Raw genomic sequence first — 10,748 nt, 5'->3', positions numbered from 1 at the left:
TCTTTTTTTAATAAAAAAAAATTATCGGTACTGTGACAATATATCGCCGTATCGATATTTTGAGCACAGCCCTAGTTCACATCTCATGTAGTTCCTGGTTCACATACCTGTGGTTCCTGGTTCACATGCCTGTAGTTCCTGGTTCACATGTCATGTAGTTCCTGGTTCACATGTCATGTAGTTCCTGGTTCACATGTCTATAGTTCCTGGTTCACATGTCATGTAGTTCCTGGTTCACATGCCTGTAGTTTCTGGTTCACATGTCATGTAGTTCCTGGTTCACATGCCTGTAGTTTCTGGTTCACATGTCATGTAGTTCCTGATTCACATGCCTGTAGTTTCTGGTTCACATGTCATGTAGTTCCTGGTTCACATGCCTGTAGTTTCTGGTTCACATGTCATGTCGTTCCTGGTTCACATTTCATGTAGTTCCTGGTTCACATGCCTGTAGTTCCTGGTTCACATGCCTATTTTTCCTGGTTCACATGCCTGTAGTTCCTGGTTCACATGCCTATAGTTCCTTGGTCTTTTCACGTGGGCGTCTTTTCACGTCTTGACCTCTGTGTCCCGTAGGACTCTCTGGACTCGTCCATACAGTCGGCCCTCTCGTCTCTGTTCCCTCCGTTCGACCTCACGGCTCCTGTCGTCCTGAGTCAGCTGTTCAAGACCATCGAGGAGCGTTACCATGGAGACGCCCTGCACTGTCTGATCGACTTCCTCATCCCCGCCAAACATGTGCTGCAGAGTATACAACAAGCCGCCTGTGTAAGTACTACTACTATTACTACTTCAACTACAACCAACACTACTACAACTGCCAAACATGTGCTGGAGAGTATACAACAAGCCGCCTGTGTAAGTACTACTACTATTACTACTTCAAATACAACCAACACTACTACAACTGCCAAACACGTGCTGGAGAGTATACAACAAGCCGCCTGTGTGAGTACTACTACTATTACTACTTCAACTACAACCAACACTACTACAACTGCCAAACACGTGCTGGTGAGTACTACTACTATTACTATGACTACTTCAAATTCAACCAACACTACTACAGCTGCCAAACATATTCCATAAGTACTGTATGAGTACTTTTACTATTATTACTGCTTATCCCTGACAAATATTTGCTGCTTCCAAAAACTACTATACGCGAGTACTCATAATACTATAATACCAGAGCGTCTGTGATGAAAGCGATGTCCAGACTGAGCTCAGTGCTGCCCCCTGTGTTGCAGGCATGTTACTGCGACGTGCTGTTCCGCTGTGAGGGTTGGCCCCTGTGTCTCCACGAGAAGACTGTGGTCCAGCTGGCACCGGTCAACCCTCTGCTGCTGCGCCCGGGCGACTTCTACCTGCAGGTGGGCCTAATATCGTGTGTGTATGTGACTAGCACTCTCGCCTCACAGCAAGAAGGTCACAGTAAAGGTCCCCCTTTAAAGGGTTCCCGCCCTAGACCTGCCCTAGACCTGCCCTAGACCTGCCCTAGACCCACCCTAGACCTGCCCTAGACCTGCCCTAGACCCACCCTAGACCTGCCCTAGACCTGCCCTAGACCCACCCTAGACCTGCCCTAGACCCACCCTAGACCCGCCCTAGACCCAACCTAGACCCACCCTAGACCCGCCCTAGACCCAACCTAGACCCACCCTAGACCCGCCCTAGACCTGCCCTAGACCCACCCTAGACCCACCAGACCTGTCCCAGACCCACCCTAGACCCTCCCTAGACCTGCCCTAGACCTGCCCTAGACCCACCCTAGACCTGCCCTAGACCTGCCCTAGACCCACCCTAGTCACAGGTTCAACTCCCGGTCCTCCCAGGCGTGTGGAGTTTGCACGTTCTTCCCCAAGTCTGGGTGAGTTTCTTCTGGGTTCCGGTTTTCCCCATCGACCAAAAACATGCACCAGGTCAAATCCTCCAGCTCCTGACCAGCTCCAGAGGATGGGTCAAATGCAGAAGACACATTTCCCTAGGGACTATAAAGTATCTTAGTATATTTTTGCCGTCACTTTAGCATTTAACCCTTTTTCGTCCAATCCAGATTTGTAATAACATCTGCATCTACAGACACTGCTAACATCACAGTGTTGTTTATAGTTTATCTGACCCTGTCGTTTGGTGAAGGTCAGAGAGGCCATTGGTGCAGATTGGCAGCCACAAGTGTATCATTCTGCCTCAGGGCAACTGCAACGTGGCACCACCACCGACATCTCGAAAAGCTCCATTACTTATTCACATTTGTGTGTAATTGTTTTCCAGGTGGCGCCGTTCGGGGACCAGGCGGCTCGCATCGTCCTGAAGAGCCTGTTGGAGGAGGGGTGCAGGGAGGTGGAGGAGACGCCCATCCCGGAGACGTCTTACCCCATCATCTTCACCCTGGAGTGGCTGAAAGAGCTCAACGAGGGCCGCCGGGGGGCCCCACTGTCCCGCTGCCTCCTCTGCACCGACCAGGGCCTTGTCAAGCTGCCCTGGGACAACATCGCCGTGCCCGAATTCCTCGACAGACCCAAACCCGTCCCCGTAATGCCTCCTCTTCGCCCGGCTCCGGAACCCAAACATGTCGCGCAACATTCGAAATTCAACTCTTCGACTTTGCCGCTGGAAATGCACCACCCGGCGAAACACAAGATGTCCGCCTCCCTGCGACACCCGCACTATTCGTCCAGAGTGATCAAACCGGACAAGAAGGCCAAAGCGCAGGCGAAACCAGTCGGCTGGGTCTCTCCGAACACGTGGGATCGACCGACGGATAAGGGGATCGAAGGGGACTACGTGGACTTGGTCGAGATTGCGAAAGAACGCGAGCGCTTGGACAAGAGCGAGAGAAAGGCGCCCCCGGGATTGATCAAAGCCGTCCGACTGCCGCAGCCCAAACTCGGGACGCAGTGTCTCGCGGCGACGCTGCAGTATTCCGAACGGCCGTTTGTGCCGTGCGGCGGGTTTGGCGTTCCCGACGACGAGCTGAAGAATCGGTACAGGGAGTCGTACATAGCGGCGTTGAAAAGCCCGTACGCCTCGGAAAAAGGGGACGTGGACTTGCTTTCGTCTCTGGATGAACTCAAATATTTGGACAAACTTAATAACATGTCCATTGGCACGTCAGAGTTCCCCGAAGAAGGTCTAGGAACGTCTTTGGGTCACAAAAAAGTGGACGTTTCTGATCAGGAACTTTGCCAATTCAAAGAGTTTTGCGAACCCGCGACCGTCAAATACGCGAGCCATCTCAAAGACCTCAAGAAAGCCTCGGACAACGTGTCGTCCGTTTGCATGAATGAAGTCGTAATCGGACGTGCGGAGGTCGTTTTGGGCGGTTTTGAGAGGAACTCGGAGGTCGCGAAGGCCTCGGGAAAGCATAAATCCAAGACGAGGTCGTTGTCCGCGGACTCGGCCAAAGGAAGTCCGCCCGTCCATAACAGGAGCCGCAGCGACGGTGGCCCTGAAGTGACCAACAGTTTGAGGGAGAGCAAGATGAGTGGGAGCGAGGAGAGTGGGAGCGTGGAGAGGGGGAGCGAGGAGAATGGGAGCGAGGAGAGGGGGAGCGAGGAGAGGGGGAGCGAGGAGAGGGGGAGCGAGGAGAGGGGGAGCGAGGAGAGGGGGAGCGAGGAGAGGGGGAGCGAGGCGAGGGAGGAGACGCAGCTCGGGCCTGGGACAGAGGAGCAGAGGAAATCCCCTGAAACTGGTGAGTTCAAGGAAGTGGAACTAATGTACAAGTTCAAGAGTCATTTGTCAGATAAGAGCGAGCCAAAACTGCAATATCCTATTCATTCTACTCCTACAGCTAATTTTACTACTACTATTACTACTACTACTGCTACTCTCATTATGTGCAGTTAAAACAGAAGAGTGGGTGAAGTATCAGAGTTATTAAACCCCTTAAGCTTGGAGCCTATTTTTCTAAGGGAGTGTCTGCAGAGCCGCGGCGCGCGGCCGAAAATGCCATGTTATTTTTGTGCCGGCCGCGCGCCGCAGCTCCTGAAACTGCGCCGCTATTTGACAGCGTTTTAGCGCCGTTTTAGACCGCGCCGGGTTAAGGTTAGGGTTAGGGTTAGGGTTAGGGTTAAGGTTAAGGTTAAGGTTAAGGTTAGGGTTAAGGTTAGGGTTAAGGTTAGGGTTAAGGTTAGGGTTAGGGTTAGCCACGGTCCCTGAAACTGCGCGGCTATTTGACCGCGCCGCGGCTCTCCAGCCACGGCCTTTTCCTAAAACACCTGAAAATATTCACTTGAATTGAATTGAAAAAGTGATCCCCATTTAAACTGTTCCTGAGCCTCTGGAGCCTTTGTGCAGCTGAGACTCTGAGTTTTGGACTCTGAAGTCTGTTTTACTCTAATCACTCGAGTTTGAAACGTGTGATACTCTAGAAATACTGTACTCAGCTCTGGGCTTTCTACAGGGTCAACATGAGTCGTGTTTGAACTCAGCCTGTAAAGAGTTCTCTCTAGACCCGCTCTAGACCTGCCCTAGACCCGCTCTAGACCTGCCCTAGACCCACCATAGACCTGCCCTAGACCCACCGTAGACCCACCCTAGACCTGCCCTAGACCCGCCCTAGACCTGCCCTAGACCCGCTCTAGACCTGCCCTAGACCCACCGTAGACCCACCCTAGACCTGCCCTAGACCCACCCTAGACCTGCCCTAGACCCGCTCTAGACCCACCCTAGACCTGCCCTAGACCCGCTCTAGACCTGCCCTAGACCCACCGTAGACCCACCCTAGACCTGCCCTAGACCCACCCTAGACCTGCCTTAGACCCACCCTAGACCCGCCCTAGACTCACCCTAGACCTGCCTTAGACCCACCCTAGACCTGCCCTAGACCCACCCTAGACCTGCCTTAGACCCACCCTAGACTCACCCTAGACCCCCTTTAGACCCACCCTAGACCATTGTGTGTCTGTTCTGCTAAAACCGTGCGTGACATGCTCCTCTCAGGACCCTTTAACCTCCTCCTCAGACCGGCCTCGTTAACAGGGCCAGACTCTGGGGTCAAACACTGGGGTCAAACACTGGGGTCAAACACTGGGGTCAAACACTGGGCTCAAACACTGGGGTCAAACACTGGGCTCAAACACTGGGGTCAAACACTGGGGTCAAACACTGGGGTCAAACACTGGGGTCAAACACTGGGGTCAAACACTGGGGTCAAACACTGGGCTCAAACACTGGGGTCAAACACTGGGCTCAAACACTGGGGTCAAACACTGGGCTCAAACACTGGGGTCAAACACTGGGGTCAAACACTGGGGTCAAACACTGGGGTCAAACACTGGGCTCAAACACTGGGGTCAAACACTGGGCTCAAACACTGGGGTCAAACACTGGGGTCAAACACTGGGCTCAAACACTGGGGTCAAACACTGGGCTCAAACACTGGGCTCAAACACTGGGGTCAAACACTGGGCTCAAACACTGGGGTCAAACACTGGGCTCAAACACTGGGCTCAAACACTGGGCTCAAACACTGGGCTCAAACACTGGGGTCAAACACTGGGGTCAAACACTGGGGTCAAACACTGGGCTCAAACACTGGGCTCAAACACTGGGGTCAAACACTGGGCTCAAACACTGGGCCCTGCTTCTCCTGCTGCATCATTTTCATTCATTTATTATAATTATTAAAAAGTTAGCTTTGGATTTGGGAATTAATTGCAAATTTATTCAGCTGTTTTTTTTTCACAGATATGAAAGTTACTGATACTTTTCTTGTCTTTTGGGTCAAGTAAACGTGACGTAGAGTTTGAGTTTTTAGAGATAATTCCACGTTCCCCTTTTCCTCGTCCAATCAATTCACTTTGAACTGGAACGTACAAACGGACTCGACGATGGCCCATGATGCTTTGCTCCAGCTCAGCGCGCTCATGACGACGTGACCGTGTTTGGACTCGACCCAAAAGCGTGTCAGGGATTCATGAAGAAAAAGTACAATCTCTATGATACTGCAGTAATATATACTGCAGTAATGTTGTAGATTTGTGAGATTCGAATGTGGTTTGATCTGGAGTTTCTTGAGTTGACGTTTGAGGACATGACGGGACGCTCCGAGTTTATCTATAGATCTTCTTGACGTTTGCCCATATTGTCTGACAGCTGTGGTGTCTCGAATGCACAGAAACCCCCTTGTCTCCCCCCTGTCTCCCCTTGTCTCCCCGGTCCCCCCCCCTGTCTCACCCCCGTCTCCCCCTCTCCGTCTTTATGAAGCTCGTCTCTTGTGAATGCCATTTCCTGTCCCTCCTCCGGCTCCGTTTGAGATCTGATCTAAACCGCAGACGGAGAAATCCCTCAGAGGAGCGTCGCACTTGACCCCTGACCCCTGGACTGTACTAGAGAGAGCCCCTCTGACCTTTGACCGCAGGGGAGTCGGCGTTAGAGCCGCCGCTCCAGACGAGACGCTCAAGTTTCAAACGATGTGTGAAGGTCGAGCTTTAGTCATAAAGTCATGAAGTCAAACTATGAACGACACAAACGCGTGCGTCGTAACCAGGAGCTCTCTGGTTCAAACCTTTGTGTCCATGAGGGATCTGGACAGTCAGTGAACCGGCGGTCAGAGTCCTTGCGCCCCCTGCTGTCCGTCTCAAGTAAAAAAGTGGTTTTGAGATCAAACTGTTCTGTTTTCTAAATGTAGATGGTACTTTAAGTTACTAAATGTGAAATCCTGATGCCGAGGTGACATTAAAGAACAAGAATGATGAGTTCCCTTTAAAAAAACACAAAAGGCTTTTTAAGTTTTATATTTACTCTTTATACTTCCTTGTGTCTCAGAGTCTGAGTGGAGCCCAAGGGCCCCGGAGCCTGAAGTCTGCCCCCTGCAGGCGCCTGAACCTGTGCATACTGAGCCCTCTGCTCCACCAGAAGAGGGCACTCTCTCGTGTGTCACTGCACTTCTGCAGCTGGGACTCATCTGTCTGCCAGGTATAAGTCAGGTTTAGTCCTGGTTTAGTCCTGGTTTAGTCCTGTTTAGTGGTTTAGTCCTGGTTTAGTCCTGTTTAGTCCTGGTTTAGTCCTGGTTTAGTCCTTGTTTAGTCCTGGTTTAGTCCTGGTTTAGTCCTGGTTTAGTCCTGGTTTCAGTCCTGTTTAGACCTGGTTTAGTCCTGCTTTAGTCCTGGTTTAGTCCTGTTTAGACCTGGTTTAGTCCTGGTTTAGTCCTGGTTTAGACCTGGTTTAGACCTGGTTTTGTACTGGTTTAGACCTGGTTTAGTCCTTGTTTGGTCCTGGTTTAGTCCAGGTTTAGTCTTGGTTTAGTCCTGGTTTAGACCTGGTTTAGACCTGGTTTAGTCCTGGTTTAAACCTGGTTTAGACCTGGTTTAGTCTTGGTTTAGTCCTGGTTTAGACCTGGTTTAGACCTGGTTTAGTCCTGGTTTAGACCTGGTTTAGTCCTGGTTTAGACCTGGTTTAGTCCTGGTTTAAACCTGGTTTAGACCTGGTTTAGTCCTGGTTTAGACCTGGTTTAGTCCTGGTTTAGTCCTGGTTTAAGATAAGATAAGCCTTTATTGTCCACACATGGGGAAATTTCGTTGTTGCAACGCAGGTAGATACAGAGGACAAGAACAGATAACTTATAGGAAGTTTTAAAAAACACTTCTGATAGAAGAACACTGGTTTAGACCTGGTTTAGTCCTGGTTTAGTCCTGGTTTAGTCCAGGTTTACAGACATGACCTGTGACTCTGTGTCGCCCCCTACAGGCAGCAGGGACAGAGCGGGCCGTGCGGTGGTGGAGGTCCATGGAGACAGAGAGGGGTGGAGTCATCCTTTGGTCTCCGCTCACAACATCTGCAAACTCCTGCTGTATCTGCACTCGTTACCAAGGTGATGGTCTCATGGAACTGTCAATCACTGTCACACTCACCCTTACAGGTCTCTAAGCTCTACCAGGCATTACGTCGCCACGGTAACCAAACGCTGCAGTCGTCAGTCGTGTCGTTACTTTATGTGTAATTAATGAGTGTAAAAGAGAAACAGCTTAAGCATGTGAACACTGTGCTGCACAACACGTCCCCTACAGGCCGCACAACACGTCCCCTACAGGCCGCACAACACGTCCCCTACAGGCCGCACAACACGTCCCCTACAGGCCGCACAACACGTCCCCTACAGGCCGCACAACACGTCCCCTACAGGCCGCACAACACGTCCCCAACAGGCCGCACAACACGTCCCCTACAGGCCGCACAACACGTCCCCTACAGGCCGCACAACACGTCCCCTACAGGCCGCACAACACGTCCCCTACAGGCCGCACAACACGTCCCCTACAGGCCGCACAACACGTCCCCTACAGGCCGCACAACACGTCCCCTACAGGCCGCACAACACGTCCCCTACAGGCCGCACAACACGTCCCCTACAGGCCGCACAACACGTCCCCTACAGGCCGCACAACACGTCCCCTACAGGCCGCACAACACGTCCCCAACAGGCCGCACAACACGTCCCCTACAGGCCGCACAACACGTCCCCTACAGGCCGCACAACACGTCCCCTACAGGCCGCACAACACGTCCCCTACAGGCCGCACAACACGTCCCCTACAGGCCGCACAACACGTCCCCTACAGGCCGCACAACACGTCCCCTACAGGCCGCACAACACGTCCCCTACAGGCCGCACAACACGTCCCCAACAGGCCGCACAACACGTCCCCTACAGGCCGCACAACACGTCCCCTACAGGCCGCACAACACGTCCCCAACAGGCCGCACAACACGTCCCCTACAGGCCGCACAACACGTCCCCTACAGGCCGCACAACACGTCCCCTACAGGCCGCACAACACGTCCCCTACAGGCCGCACAACACGTCCCCAACAGGCCGCACAACACGTCCCCTACAGGCCGCACAACACGTCCCCTACAGGCCGCACAACACGTCCCCTACAGGCCGCACAACACGTCCCCTACAGGCCGCACAACACGTCCCCTACAGGCCGCACAACACGCCCCCTACAGGCCGCACAACACGCCCCCTACAGGCCGCACAACACGTCCCCTACAGGCCGCACAACACGTCCCCAACAGGCCGCACAACACGTCCCCAACAGGCCGCACAACACGTCCCCTACAGGCCGCACAACACGTCCCCTACAGGCCGCACAACACGTCCCCTACAGGCCGCACAACACGCCCCCTACAGGCCGCACAACACGCCCCCTACAGGCCGCACAACACGCCCCCTACAGGCCGCACAACACGTCCCCTACAGGCCGCACAACACGTCCCCTACAGGCCGCACAACACGTCCCCTACAGGCCGCACAACACGTCCCCTACAGGCCGCACAACACGCCCCCTACAGGCCGCACAACACGCCCCCTACAGGCCGCACAACACGCCCCCTACAGGCCGCACAACACGCCCCCTACAGGCCGCACAACACGTCCCCTACAGGCCGCACAACACGTCCCCTACAGGCCGCACAACACGCCCCCTACAGGCCGCACAACACGCCCCCTACAGGCCGCACAACAAGCCCCTTACAGGCCGCACAACACGCCCCCTACAGGCCGCACAACACGTCCCCTACAGGCCGCACAACACGTCCCCTACAGGCCGCACAACACGTCCCCTACAGGCCGCACAACACGTCCCCTACAGGCCGCACAACACGTCCCCTACAGGCCGCACAACACGTCCCCTACAGGCCGCACAACACGCCCCCTACAGGCCGCACAACACGTCCCCTACAGGCCGCACAACACGTCCCCTACAGGCCGCACAACACGTCCCCTACAGGCCGCACAACACGTCCCCTACAGGCCGCACAACACGCCCCCTACAGGCCGCACAACACGTCCGCTACAGGCCGCACAACACGCCCCCTACAGGCCGCACAACACGTCCCCTACAGGCCGCACAACACGTCCCCTACAGGCCGCACAACACGTCCCCTACAGGCCGCACAACACGTCCCCTACAGGCTGCACAACACGCCCCCTACAGGCCCCCCTACAGGCCGCACGACACGTCCCCTACAGGCCACACGACGCGCCCCTACAGGCCGCACGACGCGGCCCCTACAGGCCGCACGACGTGTCCCTACAGGCCGCACGACACGCACCCTACAGGCCGCACAACATTTCCCCTACAGGCCGCACGACGCGTCCCTACAGGCCACACAACGCGCCCCCTACAGGCCACACAACGCGCCCCCTACAGGCCGCACGACGCGCCCCCTACAGGCCGCACGACGTGCCCCCCTACAGGCCGCACGACGCGCCCCCTACAGTCCGCACGACGCGTCCCTACAGGCCGCATGACACGCCCCCCTACAGGCCGCACAACGCGCCCCCTACAGGCCGCACAACACGCCCCCTACAGGCCGCACGACGCGCTCCCTACAGGCCGCACGACGCGTCCCTACAGGCCGCACAACGCGCCCCCTACAGGCCGCACGACGCGCCCCCTACAGGCCGCACGACACGCCCCTACAGGTCGAACGAAGCGCCCCGTATAGGCCGCACGACGCGTCCCCTACAGGCCGCACGACGCGCCCCTACAGGCCGCACGACACGCCCTCTACAGGCCGCACGACGCGCCCCCTACAGGCCGCTCGACGCGTCCTCTACAGGCCGCGGCCGCACGGCGCGTCCCCTACAGGCCGCACAACACGCCCCTGACGACGCGTTCCCTACAGGCCGCACGACGCGCCCCCTACAGGCCGCACGACGTGTCCCCTACAGGCCGCACGACGCGCCCCCTACAGGCCGCACGACGCGTCCCCTACAGGCCGCACAACGCGTCCTTATA

At 55.3% G+C, this 10,748-nt stretch overlaps 1 protein-coding gene across 1 annotated transcript in view; it reads left to right on the top strand.

Moving 5' to 3' along the window:
• The first annotated feature begins 507 nt into the window (after positions 1-507).
• LOC140380414 (pleckstrin homology domain-containing family G member 4B-like) overlaps positions 508-10,748 on the top strand; it is a 44,480-nt gene continuing 34,239 nt past the window's right edge. The window contains 5 exon segments of the mRNA XM_072464418.1: positions 508-765; positions 1,248-1,370; positions 2,272-3,691; positions 6,769-6,918; positions 7,690-7,813. Coding sequence (XP_072320519.1) covers positions 508-765; positions 1,248-1,370; positions 2,272-3,691; positions 6,769-6,918; positions 7,690-7,813 — 2,075 coding nt within the window.

The sequence above is a fragment of the Eucyclogobius newberryi genome, unplaced genomic scaffold (assembly GCF_026437365.1).
Source record: "Eucyclogobius newberryi isolate DKJ021-1_F unplaced genomic scaffold, fEucNew1.0.hap1 SCAF_47, whole genome shotgun sequence".
Lineage (NCBI taxonomy): Eukaryota > Metazoa > Chordata > Actinopteri > Gobiiformes > Gobiidae > Eucyclogobius > Eucyclogobius newberryi.
The sequence above is the reverse complement of the archived record's forward strand: the minus strand, read 5'-3'. Positions and strand labels throughout refer to the sequence as shown.